General features: G+C 34.6%; 4 protein-coding genes across 4 annotated transcripts; 1 reads left to right on the forward strand and 3 right to left on the reverse strand.

Moving 5' to 3' along the window:
• Positions 1–39: 39 nt before the first annotated feature.
• On the reverse strand, positions 40–1573 carry LOC129804144 (gastrula zinc finger protein XlCGF9.1-like). The gene is made up of 2 exons (XM_055851228.1): positions 1394–1573; positions 40–1324 (listed from the first exon to the last, which is right to left on the reverse strand). Exon 2 carries the CDS (start codon positions 764–766, stop codon positions 194–196), a length of 573 nt encoding a protein of 190 aa, XP_055707203.1. The 5' UTR covers positions 767–1324; positions 1394–1573; the 3' UTR covers positions 40–193.
• A 4941-nt stretch (positions 1574–6514) lies between these two features.
• On the reverse strand, positions 6515–14108 carry LOC129800947 (uncharacterized). The gene is made up of 7 exons (XM_055845692.1): positions 13815–14108; positions 10836–11486; positions 8721–9068; positions 8346–8658; positions 7436–7851; positions 7121–7379; positions 6515–7058 (listed from the first exon to the last, which is right to left on the reverse strand). The coding sequence occupies exons 1-7, from the start codon at positions 14090–14092 to the stop codon at positions 6804–6806; spliced, it is 2520 nt and encodes an 839-aa protein (XP_055701667.1). The 5' UTR covers positions 14093–14108; the 3' UTR covers positions 6515–6803.
• LOC129804124 (alpha-tocopherol transfer protein-like) lies at positions 7985–9298 on the reverse strand. Its single transcript, XM_055851206.1, has 3 exons — positions 8721–9298; positions 8346–8658; positions 7985–8286 (listed from the first exon to the last, which is right to left on the reverse strand). Exons 1-3 carry the CDS (start codon positions 9083–9085, stop codon positions 8029–8031), a joined length of 936 nt encoding a protein of 311 aa, XP_055707181.1. The 5' UTR covers positions 9086–9298; the 3' UTR covers positions 7985–8028.
• On the forward strand, positions 9650–10789 carry LOC129804126 (alpha-tocopherol transfer protein-like). The gene has a single exon (XM_055851208.1). It carries the CDS (start codon positions 9746–9748, stop codon positions 10670–10672), a length of 927 nt encoding a protein of 308 aa, XP_055707183.1. The 5' UTR covers positions 9650–9745; the 3' UTR covers positions 10673–10789.
• Positions 14109–24804: the final 10696 nt, after the last annotated feature.

Genomic DNA, 24804 nt, shown 5'->3' on the forward strand with positions numbered 1-24804 from the left:
GATGCGAAAAATTGGGTTTCTCGAGTTCCGCGATTCTTGAGTTTCTCGGGTTTTCGTGATGCAATTCGTGCTTCTCAGGTTTCGCCGTGCAAAAATTGGGTTTCTGAATATAAGTTACCCCTTGCTTCAGAATTATAAGCCTTGGTGGACGGTTACCTGATTTCCCGGATCTCTCTGAAGACGGAAAATATTCTTAACTGGGATGCTTCTTCTCCATGTGCAGCCGCAGCTTTGAACTATGAATAAATTGTTTCCGGCAATGTGGGCAAATATGGGGCTTTTTGCCACTATGGGTCATCATATGGGCAGTCAGATTCCCTTTGACCCGAAAAGAATGATTACAGACTTTGCAGACATGAGGCTTCATGTCGGAATGGATCATCATGTGCTCCCGCACATGACCATATTGGCTGAAGGATTTCCCACAGACCTTGCATCCAAATGGTCTCTCTCCCGTGTGAGTGAACGTGTGCATTTTGAGCCCAGACAGCTGAGAAAAAGCCTTCAGGCAACCCGGATGTTGGCAGACGAAGGGTCTCTGTCCGGTATGGCTTCTCATATGAACTTGCAAGTGGAAATTGGTGTAGAAACTTTTTCCACATGTTGTGCAGAGGAAGTTTTTGTCGCGATTCCTGAGATTCCTCCGGTTATTCTCATGGATATTGTCAATGTGCCGGAACATGCCTTGCTTGGATGTGAACCGAATGCCACAGATGCGGCAGATAAAGGGGCGGAGTGTTCCTAGAAAATTGTGCTTCTCACGCATGTGATTCCGGAACGTGACATAGGATGCTGTTCTGCAATCTGGACACAAGTCGCAGCTCAGGATATATTCATCGGAAGATGCCTCCAAAGCACTTTCGTGGCTCTTTACGTGCTCATAGAGATCAGAGATTGTATCAAAATGTCCGGAACATCTGTCGCATCGTAGATTCTTCGAATCTGCATGAATGACAAGGTGACGCTTGAGATTGCTCTTCTGTGAGAAATTTCTGGGGCACAATGGGCATTTAATCCGATCCAGGCGATGGTACTTTGTGTGACGTCGTAAGGATAGGAGATTCTGGAATGTTTTACTGCAAGTATCACAGTGATATTCATATTTACTGGACTTTGTTTTGCAGTCATCTTTCTCTGTTTGATCCTCAATAATAAGAGTATCTGCTTCATGTGGTTCTACTTCGTCATCCTCAGTATTTTTCTCCAGAACCGTTCTCAGATACTGATCAGATGCAAGGGCAATGCGTCGAATATCATTGGCAGCAATTAATTTTACTGTACAATCGTGGCATATTTATTGTGGCATCTGATCGTCTTTGTTTATCTATATTTATTTTTCAAAAATAGTGAAAATTTTTGGAAAATCTTTTGAACTTTATCAAAGAAAACTCACTTGAATATTTGTGATCTGTTTGACAATGTTCATCAAAACAAATGAATGGAATTCCTCAAAGATTGAATGGAAGAGTCTTTCAGATTGGAGACAAACACGGCAAATTATTTTTATATCAATATCCATTGGAAAAATTAAATTAAAACTAAACACAAAAGTGGAATGAGAATTGTTGTTTCTTTGTTTACGTTTTAAACTCACCACATCCACCACCATCATCTGGTGGTGAGTGTTATCTCGTCGAAATTGGTGAAATAGCGCAAAGCATGCAGCCATCAGCTGTTTAGCAGTTTGGATGAAAAGTTCTTGTGAAAATACTCAGGTTTGAGGAAATTATATTGGTTGTAAAACGAGCCGGTTGTAAAAGTGAACAAATATTCAATAAGGAATTAGAAAAGCATTGAATCTCTCTTGGATTGAAACAAGTAAGTATTGAATTATGAATGGTTGATTATTGCAAGATCGGGGAAACCCCGAACAAGGTGCAGAGATTTGGTCCAAAGAGGTGTACACAATTTTGAAAAGTTCATTATAAATTGTTAGGCACCAAAGGAAAGTATCATAACAAATTCTAAACTTCTTATTCCTATAATATCATCACCTAGCCTAAAAATGCGTGTTCAAAACATTAAATACACCCTTCGTAAGTTTAAATACACCTGGTTTGGACCAGGAAAACGCTGCAATATCTAATTCTATTGACTGAAATACTCTCATATATAAACCTAAGAACAGTTTTAAACAAAATTTGAGTAAATACATGGGCTAAAAAAAATAATTTAATTCGGATCTGTTTAATTAAAATGTTCATTAAAAATAAGAAGCTGTTTATATTCTTGAATTACCTATATATATATGTTAATAAAAACACTGGAAACAGTGATTAAAAGTAATAAATAAACGAACTTGTTCGAGAATAAATATAGAGTTTACCGTAACACGATTATCAAGTTTAGATAATAAATACAAAAAACAGATTAAGCCCAAAAGACCACATTTGCCCGTGAAAAATCTTAAACCTGATCACATATGGCGCTATAATATATGACCAATTACAAATTTAAAACAAATAACCACTGTATGATGTACCAAAATCAAAACCATTTTCTCTGTTGTAAGACTGTTTTAATTAGTTTATGGTTTTCAAAGAATCACTCGGTGAATCATCAATTTAGCGAACTTAACTCATTCACACAATTCACTAGATAGGGGAAAGGGGGGAAAGACTAATAATTTTGACCAGTTTCTCATTTTGGACACTCTGAGGATAAAATTGGACACTAAAAATAAATTGATTAAAATTATGGATTTTTATTCCAATATTTGATAAATAATGAATTCTATCTAAATATTTGTTCTTTTTGGAAGATTTTAACACTAAATACGTTAAATTTTGAATATGATTTGACTTAAAATGGCTTTGTTGAAAATTCAGTGTGAGCAATTGTTTACGAGAAATATGACAGAACTTCGTGTTTACTTTAGTCTTATTTAGCTGTGGTGAAGTACAGTAGACTCTCGCAAATTCGGCTCTTTTAAGATCGGGCTACTTTTTAATTCGGGCAGCGGTTACATTTTAAAAACGTTTGTTGTCATTTTTCAAGTTTGGTTATGATTATCAAATGAATCAAATATGCTCAAATTTGGCATGGTTTGTCTTAGTTTTGATGTGATTTTGCATTATTGAGGGATTTTCATGCAATTTACGTTATATATGAGTGTGTAAACTCAATATCTATATCCACATAAATAAAAAATCGTTGCATGTCAAAAACTTTGTCGCCCGAATTTTTGTCTAATTCGGCTGACATTTCGGTCCCATATGCCCGAATTTGAGAGAGTCTACTGTACTAACAATGTTTCTTCGCTTTTTTTGAGCGATATTATTGAATATTCACTGAATATTGTGTTGATTCACGTTAGTGGTGATTTGTACTTTTGACCTGAAGTGAGATTTTCCTTGTGAATTAGATTTTTCGTGTGAAAAATGGGAAATCTTCTAAGACATTCACCAGTGAGGTGATACTCCTTATTTTGGTCAGGTGTTTTTTCCCTCGAAATTTCGTGAAATTTTAGCTTTTGTGAGGACCAGGTTGTATAAATATCTGGAGAAACAAAGGAGCATCATCTCTATGAAAGAGATATAGTGGGAAAAGCCTTAAAAGGCTCCCGGAAAGGCCAGGGAATGAGCGAATCCGCACGTACTTAGAGTACCAAAGTCAACTCACTTTAATAAATAATATGGAAAGTTTCCGGGCTTCTTGTGACATTCTACGTTTCCCTTACATGAACAGGAAGAGGACTTGGTAAGATTGGTTCATGAAATGGAGAACAATGGGCATTCTGTTGAGGCGGATTAGCTGTCTAAATTTACAGCCAAGTTATCCAAATTGACAACCAAGTTGTCCAAAATTCGAGTCCAATTCACCTCTACATATCAATTAATTTTTAAACGTATTAAGACTAATTTTAGTAAAAACAAAGACAATAAACTCTTGCCAAGTTTCTAAACAACCCTTATGAAAGGCGAGTAACAAAAAAATCAATTAGTACTGAAAATATCGCACTTCACACTTGGAACATCGATGCTTATAAGCAGATTGTCCAAAATTATGAGCCTTTACCCTATACTAGATCTAGAATGTTTAATTTTTGAAATTTGTGCCATGCCTTTATACATATTGATATTAATGTGAAAAATATATATATTAAAAGGATATCATGAATTACAAGCTCAAAATAAGTTATATTTTTTATCTAAATAGTTAGATAAACTATCATAAAATATACAAGAAAACTTTCAGAAATCAATTCGAACTACTTCCGAACACACAATAACGAAAGCAATGAACGTCTAGCAGATTTGAAAGCGCTCGGGCGAACTAATTTTATCTCGGGATCTTTGTGGACAAGGATCCCTGTAGTATATATGAATTCAAATAGGTATCATCCTGTGAAGTCTAATATTTGATTTGAAAACTCGTAGTGTTTACAACTACCCCATGTTTACTACGTTTACTACTTACCCATTTCCTTTAGTTCTTTGCAAATACCATTTTAGTTAGGGTAGTTTTCTAATAGTTGGACAGTGCTGAAAATTCAGTACACAAATATACTTATATGAAGTTGAGCTGTTTCTCAAGTATTCACCTTTGCAAATTTTATCTAATATAATGTAATTATTAAAAAAAACTATCATCCTTAAATGAAATCAAAAAAGGGAAGGATTGAAAATTTGTTCAAAATCAAGGTAATGTTAAACTTTCCTAAATAAAGTAAAAATCCTCTTGCAGAAGCAATTCGGATATCAATTATACTCAGAAATAGATTATACAAAATCGTATAGCTTGTGATTAGTATAATGCGATAGATGAATGTGTTAAATATTATTTAATTATTATTATTGCTATTATTAATAAAATTGACTTCAAGTTTCTCCGCTGTTTTAAGATCAATGTTAAAACTCCAAAATTTTGTTGGCGGTTTTTGTTACTAATATTAAAATTTTAACCTATAATTTAATTAACCTATAATCAAGTCATAAAATAAGTAAAGAATTAAACAATTTAAAGAGACATTTTGCATCGGATTTAGAATGGAAGTATTTTCATTAGTATTGGCCTTTGCACTTACCTCCAATCCCCGATCAAGAGTTGCAATTTCCTGCTGAGCTCCTGAATCCACACTGACACGAGGTGTTGTCCTTTCGATTCGAGTAACGAGAAGTCGCTCATCATCGGAAGGATCAGATCTCGTTGGTGTTGGTATATTGTCAGCTTCACAAATTGCTTTCACAATACCCCTCATTCGACCTAGAGCCACAGCTTCGAGAGGTGGCAAAGATTTTGTATGTCCAAAACCAGCCACGGCCGCGTCTTCGGTAAGTGAGAACATTACACGGTTCTGGGTTCTCATATTGAGAAGTTTCTGAACCATGGTTGGACGATTCGGGTGGAGTTTCGAGGGTTTTCTAGCGCCCCCATGACCCAAGCCCCCCAAGAATTTTGTTTCGCCAGGAGCAGGAGCGAAAGGGCGATTGAAGTTTCGGGTAGCAAAAGGTGCATCACTTTTAATCACTTCACGATTCCATCGAGACCAGCGAGGACCCTCCAAAACGGAGCTTCTCGTTCTGGTACTCGATTCATGGGCAGTGTCTTCTAATTTGGTGGAAATTGATGATAAACGCGGCAAGTCACTCATTTTCAGCAATAATACACGCGGAACTTATTGATTAAATACTCTGAAGCTGTTGCTGGGTGCCAAAATACACAAAGTGTAACGTTTAAGAACATTCACTAAGAGTACCTGTTGCATCTTAACAGTGAGAAAAAATTTGGGGTGCAATTAACTTTTTTTCTTCATAACTTTAACACTTTTTAGGTGTAAAAATATATCAACATTTTTTAATGTTGATTTTACACCTTTTTAAGGGTAAAATTAACACGAAAAAGGGTAACTTTAACCCCTAATACATCTTAAAAGCATAATGTTTACACCGATTTCGGATCAATACTGTAGGGTAAAATAAACATTTCCGGAATGTTATTTTAACTTTTTCGGATTTCTCTCAGTGAATGAATTGTAGGTCAGATTCTGACCTTTCTGATAAAGTCGACATCTTTTAACTCTTTCGCGTCTTTAGGGTCATATAAGACCCGGGGAAAAAAGTTTCTTTTTGGCCATTTACATTAATTGAAATCTAACTGGAGTCTTGAGAAAATGAGCCAAGAATCTTACATCCTTCTATTATGATGTCGTGCACGAACAGATAGATTTCAATTAATGTAAATACCCAAGAAAAACTTTTTTGCCCGAGTCATGACATTACCCTAAAGACGCGAAAGAGTTAATGTTTTCGAAAATTAATATTTTAAGCATAAATATATTACGAATAATATATTTAGATCTTGGGGTCATAATCCTTGTGCTAAACCTTGTACTAAACATTACTACCCCATGATAAAATCATTTCAGAAATAAAATGAAAATTCCCGATTTAAATTAAATCCTTAAGAAACGTGTTTTTGAGAGCTACCTTGATCTGAGATACGAATCCGGAAATATCTGTAATCGGCAATAAACAACAAAAGTTTCGACGATTTTAGAAATAATTTTAAATTATTATTTGTTAAATTTATTATCTAAAACTCACACCAAACAGAAAAAAAGATCATAGGATCTAGAATCTAGAAAAAAATAACCAAAAAAATTTAATTTGCATAGAAATGCCATAGGATTTATGGCTTCTGTATATTAGAAGTTAATATTTTGTCAAAAATTGTCATTTTGACAAAATTTTGACGTTTTCTACAACAGTAAAGGCGATTAAAAAAAAAGATAATTTTTGACGAAAATTGCTCCCAATCGGTAAAAACCTTAAATGTATTAATCTAATGCATCTGATTATTGTTCAGTCAACTGCCAGTTTCCGGAAAGATCCTTCTACGCCGAATAGCGTTTCTGCATTTTTTGGGCGACCAATTCGTTTCTTCTCATTTGTTCCGAAATTGTCCTCCTCCCGGAAAAAATCTCTGGCTGCTATTAAATCCTTCTCCAAATCATCGATTATCTTTTGAATAGGTCCAGCTTCTCCGCCATATTCACTAGGTAGAAGTCGCTTAGGGATGATCTTAAACAGAGATTCTCTGTCGGTATGAACCCGGAACTACAAAACAAATATTTTTTAAATCTCTTAGGAAAAAAATGTGTTTCTCATAACGTTCTTACTCTTTGTTGCATTTTTTCATTAAACATCCCCTTGGCTAGATTGTAGACAGTTGCAAATCCCGAAGGTGCGTTGACAAAATGAAAACCTTTCTGACGTAGAGGTGAAGCGTCCTGAGTGATCATGGAAAATTTCTTCATTAACACCACATTTGCTTGACCAAGGTGAGCCATTGTAGCTCCAGCTAGATCCACAATCCCAATTTGACCAGCTATCGTTCGATTATCATCACGACACAGCAAAATATCGTTCACCATAAGGCTTACCTGGAGTTTGGAATTTCAGGAAAAACTTTCTCAAAAGAATATCAGGACTACCTTACCCGCATCATATCGTGAATGCTGTAGAGTGTGGGATTGTAAACTCCTGGTCTAAATAACATTATCCTTGGACTGTCCGGCCGCTCAGTCAAAGGTAGTGGTACAACAAAACCCATTCTGATCACATCCAAAGTTCTCTTTTCAAGTGGATCCCGATGGGAAATAAGGTCCGGTAGAGCAGTCCTCACTGTATAGAAAGTATCTAGCTTTTGTTTGGTCCTCTCGAGACTCCACTTGCACCCACGAAAGAAGGTGACGAGAAATTGGTCATCTGTTCGAGCGCGAAGATGGGGCTGTTTCCGAATCCACTCTCTTAGTGCTTCGAGATCGTCAGAAATTCTTTCTGGGACCTCATTTAGCTCCTCTTTAGCCACTTTGGCCAAATCCGAGCTAATCGGACGAATATTGGGCATCTTTTATGGAGATCTAAAGGTTACTGACAGACTTTCAATAAAGCCACGGTGGTTTGATATCGAAAATTTCGTATCAACTTTGATTAGATAAGGCTTTATCATAACTGGTAATTGTTGCATTTCAGGTGACTCATTTGGAAAATTGAATCTATATTTCATGCAGAGTATTTTACAGAGTTAATCAATTTCAAGTTTACGGAAAGACCCTTGAGTGCCGTAAATTTCTTGCATTTCGTTCTTTCCATTAATCCTCTTATCTTCGTCTACACCAAAGTTCGCTTCGCTAAGGAGATATTCTCTATTTTCTATTAGTTTTTTCTCCCAATATGCTAAAATATCCTGGACGCTTCCTGCGTCACCACCATATTCTTTCGGTAGGATTTTTTGCGGAACAACCTTAATAATTGATTCTAGACCATTTCCATGAACTTGGAACTGGAAATAAATTCAAACATATTGCAACTGGAGCAAGGATCAATCGGAGTTATACCAACCCTTTGGCGAAGTTTCTCTTTCATCAAATTCCGAAATGCACCGAAAGCCACTTCGAATCCTGCAGCAGTGTTGAAAAAATGAAAACCCTTCTGCCTTATTGGAGCTGCTTCCTGTGTCATCATTGCAAGCTTCTTCATTAGCATTGGAGTGACTTGGAAGAAATGCTTCATTGTTGTATTTTCCATGTCCACAAGGGCCATTTCTCCAGCGCACATTCTATTATCATCGTCAAGGTGCATTAAATCTCCAATCATTACACTAAGTCTGAGTACATCAACAATAGAGTACTGGTCTGGATCATAGCAACCGTATCTAAATTGAAGGACCATAATATTAAAATTATTATTTTTGTCGATTCATTAAGTGAGACTAACCTTATAAGAACGACACGTGGACTGTGAGGAAATTCCGTGTGGGGCAAAGGTACCAGATAACCGAGTCTAAGAATTGTTAAGTTTTTCTCCAAAAGAGGATCTCTAGGACTCATTAATTCATGGACCACTGTTCGAGCCGTATAAAAGCTATCGATTTTCTCTTTTGCTCTTTCCAAACTCCACTTACAACCCCGGAGAAATCCCACGAGAAACTGATCATCTGCCCGAGCTCGTAGATGAGGCTGTTTCCGGATCCACTCTTTAAGAGCTGCTATATCCTCGGATATCCTTTCTGGCACTTCATTGAGTTCCTCCTGCGCCAACTTGGCCAATTCAGGTGTCAATTGTCTGATTGTTTCGGACATGATTTTTACACTTTCTCAGCCAGACTACCTAGAGAACACTGAGACTCGAACATTTTGGGGTGCAGACTTTTCACCGGGAAGCAGATAAGATAAATCTCTCTTAGAGATTGTAAGCAAAACGGCAATTCACCGGCACCATCTCAAGTGGAAAAAGTTTCAGGTGACTGATAAATTATGGAGTATCAACTGACGCTTTAAGCTGGAGCTTTTATGTTTCATATGATCAACCAGAGCATCATGTAAACAAGACTTCAAGATGGAAAGATGATCAAGATGATTGAAACTTCATGTAAACTAAAAAAAAATACTAAAATTACAATTTTATGAGAACTTCTAATGGCGACGAGTCCTTAAGTGTTCCAAAGATTGTAAATGGATTGCTTTCACATTATGTAAGCAAAATATAAAAAGTTGTAAGATCGGCAAATCGGCAATTAGAAATTTCATCCACTTAATGTGGGAATGGAAAAATTCATGATGGAAGTCATCAACTGAAGTGATATATCGATAATAGATTGCTCTGATAAGTAGTCACAGTTTCGGCATAATCTTATCACATGAAAACACACGAGATCCCAGTCCAAACACTGTCCATGTGACTCCAACAGTTGCTTAAAAAGCGTCTTCAGTGTCAAGAGGAAGCATCATTTGTGTATCAAAATGGCTAAGATTCGTCCACTAACTCCGGAGCTGTTGAAGGTAGCCACAGAGGAGCTCAATGAAGTGCCAGAGAGGATTGAGAAGGATCTGGAATCACTCAGAGATTGGTTGGCTAAGGAACCGCACATAACATCTCGAACAGATGATCAATTTCTCGTGGCTTTTCTACGGAACTTCAAGTACAGCCTGGAGAAGAGTAAGGAAATGATTGACTCATATTACTCAGTGAGAAGTGCAATACCGGAGATGAGGAAGGATCGCGACCCAATAAGTGAGAGGAACAGACAAATCGTTAAAACTGGATACTCTCTACCGCTGCCAAAATGCACTCCAAGTGGACCAAGAATCTACTTGAATAGGATCAGTGTCTTTGATCCCAACAAGTTTTCCATATTAGAAATTCTCAAAGTGGCTAGTATGATGAACGATGTTGCAATAATGGATGACGATAATGCAGTAATTTCGGGACATGTAGACATCATGGATATCAAGGATCTAACTTCCGCCCACTACATGGCATTTACTCCAAGCGTGCTCAAAAAACTAATCCTTATTGCCCAACAAGCTACACCATTGCATCAAAAGGAGATCCACTACCTCAACTTGCCTTCCTCCATGATGACCCTGTTCAATATCTTCAAGAAGTATCTGACAGAACAGAATGGTGTCAAAGTGTACGTTCACGCCAATCTTGAGTCTCTACAAGCGGCAATTTCAAAAGATATTCTTCCGGAAGAGTATGGTGGTACAGGGGGCAAAATTGCTGAGATAACAGCCGAGTGGGAACGGAAATTACTGGAAAAGAGGCAGTGGTTTCTGGAAGATGAAAAGTATGGAACAGACGAGAAAAAGAGAGCGGGAACACCCAGAACACCAGAGTCTCTATTTGGCTTCGAGGGATCATTTCGCCAACTGGAGTTCGATTGATTGGAAGTGTATTATCTTTATTGAACTTGATAAGACTAATTCAGCTCTATGTACACACGAATTTGAGAGTAATTATTACATTGCTCAACAAAATGATTCCTTATAAAAACTAATTTAACCCGTTGTGATGTTTTTCTAATTATGAAAGTTTCTTTAATCCAAGTTCAAGGATCTGAAGGATCCATCAGGACCAAAAAATTCCTCCGATGTATCTCTATAGGTGCCTTGTCTCTTATTTTCGTCCACGCCGTAAATAAGTTCATCTTCCTCGAACCAGTCTGCGTATTGTGCAAGTTTTCTTTCCCACACATCAATGATATCCCCAATTTTACCAACTTCTCCACCATATTCTTCTGGGAAGAGTCTCTGGGGAATATGCTTGAATAGACTTTGTATATTGTTCCCATGAATATGGATTCGATTCCTCTGCTTTTCTCCTACGAAACCCTTAAACATGTTGAATAATGTTTCAAATCCCGGCGGAGTGTTCAAACAATGTGTTTCTAGTTGACGCATCGGATTAGCTTTTTGGGTCAGGATAGTGACTTTCTTCACTAATCCAGGACTCATCTGCAGAAAGTGGCCTGCAGTAACATTGGCTAAATCTAGAATATCGATTTGTCCGGCAATCATCAGATTGTCGTCCTCCAAAAGTAGGATATCGCTTATCATGTTGCCCACTTTCATCACTTCAGCGAAGGTGAACTTTTCTGGGTTGTAGGCCGCTGGTCTAATTAGCATTATCCTAGGGCTTCCAGGGTTTTCTGTTACGGGAAGTGGGAGGGCAACTCCATTTCGAATCAGCTCTTGAGTCCTGGTTAAAATATGAAAATGTACTGTTTTTTTTAACAAACTACTATACGATAATTTTGAATATTTTTATTTGGAATTGCTTTGCTTACGCTAGGGATGGGTTAACTAAAGGACACTCGTTCTGTGATGCAAATGTCTTGGGTTCGAAGTTCGACTTTAAAGTCAGAAGAAATTTTCTGTCCTTGTAGGTGTTAGAATCATATGCAAGGAAACTGGCGATGTAAGAAAAATAATATTGCATAGGCTTTGAAAGACCTGGTTTCTCTATGGGATGTAGTGTCCGTATTACCGTTTTTGCATATGAACTGGTCTATTTCGGATTTAAACCGGTTCATCTTTACAAAGTCTACTGAAAAGTAAAATAAGAAAAACCTATGATAAAGAAATAGTTTATTGTCGCGGTATGATCTACCAATACAGATTCACACCGGCTCAAAATTTTTTGAAAATTTAAGACTAATATAAAGAATATTGTGCAAATCGGTAGATCATAACTCTACGTACTTGGTTATCATCAGAATGTCGCAATGCTTGCAATGCTTTTCCTAATGACATTAACCTAGAGTCGAACTGAGTAATAATGGCTCCGTTCAGTAATAACCTTTTGAAGAGACAAAGCCACTCCAAAGACAAGCCAAACATATTCGAAAATCTACTGGAAGCCTAAAGTTCAAGTTCATATACCCGCCGCTAGAGTTGGTAAATTTCAAGAAATTTCATGAATTTCCGCCTAAAGTAGGTGGCGACTGCTGTGAAATTTCTGAAATTTTACCATCTCTACCCGCCGCTTTAGCGTTGATTTGTCCTGTCATTTCGAATTTCGATATTCTTGACACTTCAGTCGTTACCCCATAGCAAAATTCCGCAAAAATTCCAATGGAAAACTTGCGTCCAAATGGCTAAATTCGCTGGAATTTGACGCTAAAATTCCACTAAGTTTTCCTATGGAATTTAAAGCCGGAAATTCCATGGAAATCATAGTGCTCCATGGAATTTACTAGTACGACATGCTGGAATTCCAGCGTTAAATTCCGCGGTATTCCGCGGAAGATTTATATGGAAACTCACACGTGAAACGTCCGCGGGATAAGCTGGAAAAAACATATGGAAATTTCCACTATCTTTCCATAGTGTTTTATATGGATTTTTCCACTAGTTTTCTGAAATGTCAAACAAATAAAATGGTGTTGCGAAAACTTTTAGAATTTGTTTCCAAACATTCCGCAAACATTTTTAGTGATTCATGTGGCAATTATAATATAATTAATTATGCGATGCTGCGTTTCGTGTAGATAATAATGAAGTGATTACATTAAATAGGTCGCCAACCTAAAATAATGCTGTTTATATGTTAATTAATATATATTTTAGGAAAAATTTTTTTTTTAATAAAATATTTTTTTATTGCTCAAAGTGTCAATTCGTTATTGCTGGTTTATAAAAACATATTATAATCCTCGTAATCTTTGCCGTTTCTATAAAATTCGGAAATAAAATCATGAGGTGCATGTGACAGCTTCATTTTTTCTCCATTTTATTTTGGTGGAAAAATCCACATAAATTCCACGAGCATTTCCATGGATGTATTCTATAGAAAAATCCAGCATAAATCCATTAAATTTTCCTTGGAACCTATTATGGAAAATTCCTATGGAATTTTTTAAGGAAAATAGTGGAAAATTCCAAGGAATTTTTCGCTTGTTATTCCTATTCCGCTTTCTTTTGCAATGGGGTAATGTCATCATCAGGTGCAAACGTTTGCTTAAAAAAGTGAATTTTTGTCTAGTTTTGTGGAATTTCAGGATAGCAGAACGTTTGAATTGCAATTTTATTTAGATAAATGTCCATTTAATGAACTTGCTCACTTTTATGTAATTCGTCGGTTTAAACGTTCGAACTTCCAACGGGTTTTTAGGTAAGTTTTCTCTGATTTACCTTCGAATCGGTAAAGGAAAAACCTCAACCGAAGCGAGTTCTGAAATCGGGAAGGTTTTACTGAACGAGAGGAATTAGGTTCGAAGGAACACCTCTTCAACAGGGAACTCCTATTGATACTTTTGTCAAAATGTTGAAATTTATTTAATGCATCTAACAAAATTTAAGTAATATGACGTTTTACATTAATCTGCGTTTTTCGATAAGGATAATTGTTCGAATTTCGTATTCCAAATGGTACAGAGTAGGGTGTCAATAAGTCCTGACACGAGTTATTAAAGTGTCTATACGTGTCCTTTTCACCCTACTTATTATTTTCCGTTTTTTTTCTGTTTTCTTTTCTAACAAATAAAATAGAAATTATAATATGAGACCGAAATTTCATGCCAATTACCTCTTGTCCAAAGGATTTCTTTCTTTCATGAGCTCAGGCATTCGGCTTCTGAGAGTATAAAAGTCTTCAATCTTCTCTTTAGACCTCTCCAAACTCCATTTGCAACCTCGTAAAAATCCGACGAGAAACTGATCATCTGTACGTGCTCGCAGATGAGGTTGTTTCCGGATCCACTCTTTAAGAGCTTCTAGGTCATCAGATATCCTGTCTGGTACCTCATTGAGTTCTTCTCGTGCCACTTTGGCTAATTCCTGGTTGATTGAACGAATGCTAGACATTTTAATAGAGATATAAGAAAACTTGTACTGAACAGCTTTCACTTGGGTATTTGCAACTAAAAGACCTGCTTATCAGGATCACTTTGATAAGATTAAAAACAGCAAGAGGTGATCACAGTGAGTGCAAAAAAATTGCAAATACAGTGGCAATTTCCTAACTGACCATCCGCAAATTAATCTTCTCTTGGCGACGAGATAGTAATATGCAAGCAAGTTTGTAAAATTGTCTTCAAAGTGAATTTTGCAGTGGAAGTAATAAAAAAGTCTTGTTGGACATTTAGTCGTGGGAAGAAGATGGAAATATTTATAGGTTTGTCTTCCCGCGAAAATAAATTTTGTGCGATCGTGGCTTTGTCTCGTGAAAATCTGGCGACCAGACACACCAGTAGTGCAAATTTTATCTCTCTCATGTTTTCTTCAAAGTTAATAGGATTTTTCGGCAGAGATGGGACGTTACAAGTAAACTTTACTATTCACTTTTCTACTTTCAATTATATAAAAAACTTGTAAACGTAAACATTGTACAGGGGATCCCAGGATTAAGAATATTTGTAATATTTAGAGTCCACATTGGGATCAATTTTTATCAAAAATCGCTTTTTTTAAGGAAACTGCACGCAACGCGCTGTAGGTGGAAACGTCAAAATTCTGTCAAAAGTGCAATTTTTGACTAAAATTGCTCCATATTGTGTAAAGGCCTTCAGACATATTCCTTGAAATGTAACAAAATTTCAAAATATTTAAAAAGTATCTTTATTTTTTTAGTATTCTATGAAGATACATAGGGGAGACTGGGGCACATGTAACCATTTTCGATAGATGCGAATTTGAGGTGATTTTCCAAAGACACCCTAATTTTTTGGAAAATCTTTCTTAGCTAATGTTTTACCCTTGGGTATAGGCAATTCGTCGAGGGTAATGCGGATGCTGGAAAACAATTGAGTTTTCCATAAAAATAAAATTTGTGTCACTGTGCATTTTTCTCTTTTCACAAAATACCTGGGGTAGAAGTAAACACTTTCTGGGGAGAATGTAAACACCCTTTTTCCACCCTTGAAAATAACTTTGTACCACTTTCGATTATTTTAATTACTTAAGAGATATATAAAGACTGTATATTAGGGTGTGTCAAAATAAAAAATTTTTTTTAGATCTTTTTGGCCCAGGTGGAAAAATGTTCTATATGATGAGACAATTAAATGCTTCTTAGACATGAAAAATATCGGACGTTGTTTAGAGGTGCTCCAAGGCCACTTTAGGTACAGTGAAAATCTCCAAAAATTCATAAATTCGGCCGGAATAAATTTATCAACGACAAACTACTGAGAATTTTATCTCAATATTTTAGTGGAATATTGCTAATTTAGTAGACAATGTTTTTGCAAAATTTCATTGAGATCGGATAAGAAATAGATTTTTAAAAAAACAATTGGTAAGTTCAAAACTTTAAGAAATAAGAATGTGCCAACTCACATATTCGCTAATAATTCATCTTCTAGTGATCAGAAATTAATTAGTGATAGCTCATTGGAAAGGTAATGAGTTGTACTACAATGTTTGTAAACATACCAAGTTTGGAAAATCACCGCAAGGTGGCTCAAACATGAAATGTCAGTAAAAATTGCCAAAATTTTACCCTAGAGTTGGTAACTTGAAAATTCATCTATAGAATACTTTAAAAAATATTGAAGTACTGTTTTTTGCTGATCGTAAAGGATACGTAGGATTACTTATTATCTATATGATCCCCCGTTCGGACCACTATAAATGCATGATTTGTGTGATAGAGGCTTCCTACAAAAATACAAACACTCTAGCTTAGAGCAAAATTCATTGGAAATTGTCTAGAGCGCACTGAAAATGTAACTCTATGGAAACTCTATCAAGTGGAATTCTTCAGGGGGTCACCTTGATTAGAATCAAGCGTCAATTTGATCTTTAACATCTACTTATTAAGCACAAAGGAAATTTCTTGAGGACATAGGACGTTCCAAACATTTTATTTTCTTTTTTTTCCTCACTTTTTAAATTGATCTAAAAAGTAACAAAAAATGTCCTAATGTTTTCTTATGTTTTCCGACATAAGAAAAAGATTGGGCGCTGTTTAAAAGTGGTACAATGGATTTTAAATTGGTTAAAAATTAAGAAAAATAAGTACGATTGTCAAGAAATCAATTTCTATACTGAAACTCAAATAAAATATTTAAGAAGTCTCTTTTTCTTCTTGTAAGGAACACATAGTACTGCATTTCGTTTGTCTACGAACTCCTGCTCTGATTATATAAAAGGTTCCATTTCAGTGATAAAGGCATGGATAGAGTCACCGGAGTTACCTTAAATATAAAAATTGAAATCTGTCTTATCCCTTTTAGAGAAATTTTGTTTTCCACTTTACTTCAAGATATTTAAAAAGAATGCTTTAATTTCTAATTCTTTTACAGTGCTATTACACAAGGCTTTCCACAATTTAACTTTACATTAAATTTTGAGCATTAAGATGTTACAATGATAATGATTTTACAATTTAATTGTTTTTACAATGGCCTAAAACGCAAAATCCTTTCCTCCTAAGATCTGTCCTTGACAAATTTCTTTTAATCCCCAAAAGAAATCTTCATGTAAATTTTTTACGAAGCTATTTTTTAATTTACCCAAGTGGCAAAATATTTTTCTTTTATTTTTCTTGACCCGGTCTTTACATCGTCCTAAAACACAATGTCCTTTCATCCTAAGACATATAATAATGATAAATTCTTTCTAGCCCCCGCAAGACGTTTTCAAGTAAATTTTTTACGAAGTTTTGTTTTTAATTTACCAAAGAAGCAAAATCTTTGTTTTTTTTAAAAATTTTTTTTACCCTGCTTTTACATCGACCTAAATCACAAAATCTTTTCCTCCTAAGACCTGTCCTTGATATTTTTTTAGCCCCCAGAAGACGTTTTCACATAAATTTTTCACGAAGCTTTTTTCTTTAATTTACCCAAGTAGCCAAATATTTTTTTTAATTGACCCTGTCTTTACGTCGACCTAAAACAAAACACAAAATTCTTTCCTCGTAAGACCTGTCCTTGATAATTTTTTTTTGAGCCCCCAGAAGACGTTTCCATATAAATTTTTTACGAAGCTTTTTTTTAATTTACCCAAGAAGCATCTTTGTTTTTTAACCCTGTTTTTACATCGACCTAAACCACAAAATCTTTTCCTCCTAAGACCTGTCCTTGATATTTTTTTAGCCCCCAGAAGACGTTTTCACGTAAATTTTTCACGAAGCTTTTTTCTAATTTACCCAAGTAGCCAAATTTTTTTTTTTAATTGACCCTGTCTTTACGTCGACCTAAAACAAAACACAAAATTCTTTCCTCGTAAGACCTGTCCTTGATATTTTTTTTAGCCACCAGAAGACGTTTTCATATAATTTTTTTACGAAGCTTTTTTTTTAATTTACCCAAGAAGCAAAATCTTTGTTTTTTTTAAAAATTTTTTTTACCCTGTTTTTACATCGACCTAAATCACAAAATCTTTTCCTCCTAAGACCTGTCCTTGATATTTTTTTTAGCCCCCAGAAGACGTTTTCACGTAAATTTTTTACGAAGCTTTTTTTTTAATTTACCCAAGAAGCAAAATCTTTGTTTTTTTAACCCTGTCTTTACGTCGACCTAAGACAAAACACAAAATTCTTTCCTCGTAAGGTCTGTCCTTGATAATTTTTTTTAGCGCCCAGAAGACGTTTTCATATAAATTTTTTACGAAGCTTTTTTTTTTAATTTACCCAAGAAGCAAAATCTTTGTTTTCTTAACCCTGTTTTTACATAGACCTAAAACACAAAATATTTTCCTCCTAAGACCTGTCCTTGATATTCTTTTTTAGCCCCCAAACGACGTTGTCACGTAAATTTTTCACGAAGCTTTTTTGTTTAATTTACCCAAGTAGCCAAATATTTTTTTTAATTGACCCTATCTTTACGTCGACCTAAACAAAACACAAAATTCTTTCCTCGTAAGACCTGTCCTTGATATTTTTTTTCAGCCCCCGCAAGACGTTTTCACTTAAATTTTTTACGAAGCTTTTTTTTTAATTTACCCAAGAAGGAAAATCTTTGTTTTTTAACCCTGTTTTTACATAGACCTAAACCACAAAATCTTTTCCTCCTAAGACCTGTCCTTGATATTTTTTTTAGCCCCCAAACGACGTTTTCACGTAAATTTTTCACGAAGCTTTTTTCTTTAATTTACCCAAGAAGCAAAATTTTTGTTTTTTTACCCTATTTTTACATCGACCTAAACCACAAAATCTTTTCCTCTAAAGACCTGTCCTTAATATTTTTTTAGCCACCAGAAGATGTTTTCACGTGAATTTTTCACGAAGCTTTTTTTTTAATTTACCCAAGTAGCAAAATATTTTTTTTTATCCTGCTTTTGAATCGTCCTAAAACGCAAAATCCTTTCCTTGCGAGAATTGAAATTTGACAGATATCTTAAGAGTCCAAATGTAAGTAATGCTGAAATCGAGAAATTAACCGGAAGGTGTGTCATACCACTATCTGAAAGATTATAATTCGGTTCAAGAATTTTATGACTGTTGCTGAGAAGCCAGGACTAAGTGGCCGAACCTCTAATATTCAGGACAAGAGGATGTAACAGAAAGTGCAAGAGGTTTTTGAGAAGCAATTCGATCTTTTCTTGTAAAATGTTGGCAAATAAATGGGAATACATTGGAGCTTCGTTCATAAAATCAAGAGGAGGAATGATTTAATAACTTTCAAACTTCAGGCTGTTCCCATTGGACCGACAAACAGCGTCAAAATGCTAAAACAAGGTTGCGGAAACTCAAAGTTCATCTTTTCAAAGGTTTCAAGGCTATGGGAAACATATTTAACCCGTCCTACACTCTGGAAGATTAAGAAATACTGGGGAATTTTGAAGACAAATCTCAGGAAAATGGGTCAGACATCTGAAAGCTTACCAGATTTTGATAGGAAGTGTTAGAAATCCGCTCAAAATCGTGGGTTTATCAAGTCCCTAATTGGGGGAATTAGGAAGAAGGTGTGATAATTCAATGAGAAATCATTGGATTAAAAAAAAACCAAAATTTACATGCTTTTATAAAACATTAGATATGGAGATCTGGTGCCAGAGATCCTTGGGAACCCACGCGAATTCGGTCCTGGTAAGAGTAATAAAGTAATACAGAATAAAATAAAATAAATAAATAAAAATAATTATTTCAATTCAATTTTTTCAATGTTTTTTTTTATTTGTTCTCTTTTTGCTGCAAGAGCGCTTGAAAATTAGTTTCATTTTTTGTCATTGTATTATACGACTTGGAATTTTCAAGGCCAATGAAAAAATTCCGTATGTATTTTTAACTGATTTAGACGAAATGTAGAAATGTAGTTTTTTCTGATAGATCTTGAAGTTTTACACACGTTCGATCAATTTTAACTGCTCAAACGTCAAGAAAGAACAGTTTTAACAATCGTGTTTTATCAACATATCTCGATCCTGGTTACCAAACGGTAAGAGATATTGACTTCCGGCCTTCGCTGACCCCACCCCCACGAGTCAACATTTTCTATCGAACTAATTTACCAAAATTACCCCCACCCCTTTATCCCCTCCAAAAACATGTTTTTGACTTTGAAAACAATTGGCCTTGGCGATTTCGCTCATTTTTGGAAGTGTTTTAGAGGTAGTCCAGCTGAAGATTTCGTCCTTTGACACCTTTTACCGAAAAAATCGTCAGTGTCAGTTTTTAAAGGTCAAAGGCCTAATTTTCACCCGATTTGGTCAATTAATTACTTAAAACTTGAATTTTGAAACCCTCTTCATGAACAATTTTCAACTTCAAGACGGTTTTGTGGTAATTTATAGACAAATTAAATTCGTCAATAATTTTATATGCACCAGAAGAATTTCGAAAATGCATAAAGGCAAAGCTTTTTCTCTGGTGTTCGAGCGGTTCGCCAAGCCTGGGACGCTCTGCCTCCCGTTTATTTGGTTAAATTTTTTATGCTGAAATTCACTGCTGTAAAAGTTGAAAAGCTTATCTCCTACATTCCAAATAGTATTTTCTGAACGATATTGATGTCTGAGGATAAAATGTTCGCCTTAGCTATATCTAAAACATATCCAAAAATGAAAAGGATCGATGGTTTCGATCTGAAGATATGTCCAAAATAGTGATCTCTAGAGGGCAAGAATAGACATTGGGATGAAACTGAAGTTACTGGATCGACTTATGGGGGGAACTCAGAATATTCCAAGTTGATATCTCCATTATATTGTGAACAAAATGGGATAAAATGATTTAAGTGAAAAATTTATGTGAAAATGTTTTTTTGGGATTAAAAGAAATTTGTCAAGGACATGTCTTAGGAGGAAAGGATTTTGTGTTTTAGGTCGATGTAAAAACAAGGTCAAAAAAATTTAAAAAAAAAGATTTTGCCACTTGGGTAAATTAAAAAAAAAAGCTTCGTGAAAAATTTACATGAAGAAGTCTTTTGGTGGTTAAAAGAAATTTGTCAAGGACAGGTCTTAGGAGGAAAGAATTTTGTGGTTTAGGTCGATGTAAAAAAAGGGTAAAAAAAATTAAAAAAAAAAAGATTTTGCTACTTGACTAAATAAAAAAAAGCTTCGTGAAAAATTTACATGAAGAAGTCTTTTGAGGGTTAAAAGAAATTATCAAGGACAGGTCTTACGAGGAAAAGATTTTGTGGTTTAGGTCGATGTAAAAACAGGGTTAAAAAAACAAAGATTTTCCTTCTTGGGTAAATTAAAAAAAAAGCTTCGTAAAAAATTTACGTGAAAACGTCTTCTGGGGGCTGAAAAAAAATATTAAGGACAGGTCTTAGGAGGAAAAGATTTTGTGGTTTAGGTCTATGTAAAAACAGTGTTAAAAAACAAAGATTTTGCTTCTTGGGTAAATTAAAAAAAAAAGCTTCGTAAACAATTTATATGAAAACGTCTTCTGGGGGCTAAAAAAAATTATCAAGGACAGGTCTTACGAGGAAAGAATTTTGTGTTTTGTTTTAGGTCAACGTAAAGACAGGGTCAATTAAAAAAATATTTGGCTACTTGGGTAAATTAAGGAAAAAAGCTTCGTGAAAAATTTACGCGAAAACGTCTTCTGGGGGCTGAAAAAAAATATCAAGGACAGGTCTTAGGAGGAAAAGATTTTGTGGTTTAGGTCGATGTAAAAACAGGGTAAAAAACAAAGATGCTTCTTGGGTAAATTAAAAAAAAAGCTTCGTAAAAAATTTATATGAAAACGTCTTCTGGGGGCTAAAAAAAATATCAAGGACAGGTCTTAGGAGGAAAAGATTTTGTGGTTTAGGTCTATGTAAAAACAGTGTTAAAAAAAACAAAGATTTTGCTTCTTGGGTACATTAAAAAGAAAGCTTCGTAAACGATTTATATGAAAACGTCTTCTGGGGGCTCAAAAAAAAATTATCAAGGACAGGTCTTACGAGGAAAGAATTTTGTGTTTTGTTTTAGGTCGACGTAAAGACAGGGTCAATTAAAAAAATATTTGGCTACTTGGGTAAATTAAAGAAAAAAGCTTCGTGAAAAATTTACGCGAAAACGTCTTCTGGGGGCTGAAAAAAATATCAAGGACAGGTCTTAGGAGGAAAAGATTTTGTGGTTTAGGTCGATGTAAAAACAGGGTAAAAAACAAAGATGCTTCTTGGGTAAATTAAAAAAAAAGCTTCGTAAAAAATTTATATGAAAACGTCTTCTGGGGGCTAAAAAAAATATCAAGGACAGGTCTTAGGAGGAAAAGATTTTGTGGTTTAGGTCTATGTAAAAACAGGGTTAAAAAAAAACAAAGATTTTGCTTCTTGGGTAAATTAAAAAAAGCTTCGTAAAAAATTTACGTGAAAACGTCTTGCGGGGGCTAGAAAAAATTTATCATTATTATATGTCTTAGGATGAAAGGACATTGTGTTTTAGGACGATGTAAAGACCGGTTTAAGAAAAATTAAAGAAAAACAAAGATTTTGCTTCTTGGGTAAATTAAAAAAAAAAGCTTCGTAAACAGTTTATATGAAAACGTCTTCTGGGGGCTAAAAAAAATTATCAAGGACAGGTCTTAGGAGGAAAGAATTTTGTGTTTTGTTTTAGGTCGACGTAAAGACAGGGTCAATTAAAAAAAATATTTGGCTACTTGGGTAAATTAAAGAAAAAGCTTCGTGAAAAATTTACGTGAAAACGTCTTCTGGGGGCTAAAAAAATATCAAGGACAGGTCTTAGGAGGAAAAGATTTTGTGATTTAGGTCGATGTAAAAGCAGGGTAAAAAAAATTTAAAAAAAAAAACAAAGATTTTGCTTCTTTGGTAAATTAAAAACAAAACTTCGTAAAAAATTTACTTGAAAACGTCTTGCGGGGGCTAGAAAGAATTTATCATTATTATATGTCTTAGGATGAAAGGACATTGTGTTTTAGGACGATGTAAAGACCGGGTCAAGAAAAATAAAAGAAAAATATTTTGCCACTTGGGTAAATTAAAAAAAAGCTTCGTAAAAAATTTACATGAAGATTTCTTTTGGGGATTAAAAGAAATTTGTCAAGAACAGATCTTAGGAGGAAAGGATTTTGCGTTTTAGGCCATTGTAAAAACAATTAAATTGTAAAATCATTATCATTGTAACATCTTAATGCTCAAAATTTAATGTAAAGTTAAATTGTGGAAAGCCTTGTGTAATAGCACTGTAAAAGAATTAGAAATTAAAGCATTCTTTTTAAATTTCTTGAAGTAAAGTGGAAAACAAAATTTCTCTAAAAGGGATAAGACAGATTTCAATTTTTATATTTAAGGTAACTCCGGTGACTCTATCCATGCCTTTATCACTGAAATGGAACCTTTTATATAATCAGAGCAGGAGTTCGTAGACAAACGAAATGCAGTACTATGTGTTCCTTACAAGAAGAAAAAGAGACTTCTTAAATATTTTATTTGAGTTTCAGTATAGAAATTGATTTCTTGACAATCGTACTTATTTTTCTTAATTTTTAACCAATTTAAAATCCATTGAACCACTTTTAAACAGCGCCCAATCTTTTTCTTATGTCGGAAAACATAAGAAAACATTAGGACATTTTTTGTTACTTTTTAGATCAATTTAAAAAGTGAGGAAAAAAAAGAAAATAAAATGTTTGGAACGTCCTATGTCCTCAAGAAATTTCCTTTGTGCTTAATAAGTAGATGTTAAAGATCAAATTGACGCTTGATTCTAATCAAGGTGACCCCCTGAAGAATTCCACTTGATAGAGTTTCCATAGAATTACATTTTCAGTGCGCTCTAGACAATTTCCAATGAATTTTGCTCTAAGCTAGAGTGTTTGTATTTTTGTAGGAAAAGCCTCTATCACACAAATCATGCATTTATAGTGGTCCGAACGGGGGATCATATAGATAATAAGTAATCCTAAGTATCCTTTACGATCAGCAAAAGACAGTACTTCAATATTTTGTTAAGTTTTCTATAGATGAATTTTCAAGTTACCAACTCTAGGGTAAAATTTTGGCAATTTTTACTGACATTTCATGTTTGAGCCACCTTGCGGTGATTTTCCAAACTTGGTATGTTTACAAACATTGTAGTACAACTCATTACCTTTCCAATGAGCTATCACTAATTAATTTCTGATCACTAGAAGATGAATTATTAGCGAATATGTGAGTTGGCACATTCTTATTTCTTAAAGTTTTGAACTTACCAATTGTTTTTTTAAAAATCTATTTCTTATCCGATCTCAATGAAATTTTGCAAAAACATTGTCTACTAAATTAGCAATATTCCACTAAAATATTGAGATAAAATTCTCAGTAGTTTGTCGTTGATAAATTTATTCCGGCCGAATTTATGAATTTTTGGTGATTTTCACTGTACCTAAAGTGGCCTTGGAGCACCTCTAAACAACGTCCGATATTTTTCATGTCTAAAAAGCATTTAATTGTCTCATCATATAGAACATTTTTCCGCCTGGGCCAAAAAGACTTTTTTTTTTGAAACACCCTACTGTATATTTTTCAAAAAATTACGACAATTTTTACAAAGAATAATTAAAATAGCAACAAAACTAAAAGCATGCAAGTCAAAGACATTTTTCAATGGATTTTCCCCATATTTTGACATCATGTGACTTTTTATTGAACACAGCGCCACCAATTTTTTTCGTAATCTATGAGTTAGTTATAGATATTTCACATGAAGGTTCTTTTCCCGCTCTTTTACCTACTCATGTTGTGAAATTCAAATTGCCTGTTTACATCTACCCCAAATGCTGTTTTCTGACCAATTATTAATTGTTTCAAAAAAATGAGAATCTCAATTTCTCTAGTAAATGCATTAATATAATCCTAAAAGATGTAGGAAAGAACTGATATTGCTACATTTCGATTATTCTACACAGTTTTTAATTTCCAGGTGGAAATCCAAATGACCAAAATAATCGAAATATCAACATTTTCGGGAAAAATGATTTTTATTTTTAAAGTACTAGGATTTTATTGACCAATTCATCTGTGTGCATACATCCCCATGGTATCTATGAATGCTTATGGGTTTTATCCTCTGGAGTCTTAAAATTAATAAAAAAAAATCACAGTGTTTACAACTACCCCAGTTTACTACTGCCCCAGTTCCCCCTAAGTCATAAGAATATTAAAATTTTTTAACGTCAAATTTACAGCTTCCACATGTCAAATTAG

This window comes from Phlebotomus papatasi, chromosome 2 (genome assembly GCF_024763615.1).
Source record: "Phlebotomus papatasi isolate M1 chromosome 2, Ppap_2.1, whole genome shotgun sequence".
NCBI lineage: Eukaryota > Metazoa > Arthropoda > Insecta > Diptera > Psychodidae > Phlebotomus > Phlebotomus papatasi.

What these genes read in the sequence shown, in the direction of transcription:
- LOC129804144 (XM_055851228.1), bottom strand. Translation starts at nt 766, where the DNA reads ATGCGTGAGAAGCACAATTTTCTAGGAACACTCCGCCCCTTTATCTGC.
- LOC129804124 (XM_055851206.1), bottom strand. Translation starts at nt 9,085, where the DNA reads ATGTCCGAAACAATCAGACAATTGACACCTGAATTGGCCAAGTTGGCG. An exon ending in CCACGTGTCGTTCTTATAAG is followed by an intron (nt 8,659 to 8,720) that starts GTTAGTCTCACT and finishes CCTTCAATTTAG; the next exon opens with ATACGGTTGCTATGATCCAG. An exon ending in AAGAGAAACTTCGCCAAAGG is followed by an intron (nt 8,287 to 8,345) that starts GTTGGTATAACT and finishes ATTTATTTCCAG; the next exon opens with TTCCAAGTTCATGGAAATGG.
- LOC129804126 (XM_055851208.1), top strand. Translation starts at nt 9,746, where the DNA reads ATGGCTAAGATTCGTCCACTAACTCCGGAGCTGTTGAAGGTAGCCACA.
- LOC129800947 (XM_055845692.1), bottom strand. Translation starts at nt 14,092, where the DNA reads ATGTCTAGCATTCGTTCAATCAACCAGGAATTAGCCAAAGTGGCACGA. An exon ending in GGATCCTTCAGATCCTTGAA is followed by an intron (nt 9,069 to 10,835) that starts CTTGGATTAAAG and finishes CGAAACAATCAG; the next exon opens with ACAATTGACACCTGAATTGG. An exon ending in ATGAAAAAATGCAACAAAGA is followed by an intron (nt 7,059 to 7,120) that starts GTAAGAACGTTA and finishes TTTGTTTTGTAG; the next exon opens with TTCCGGGTTCATACCGACAG.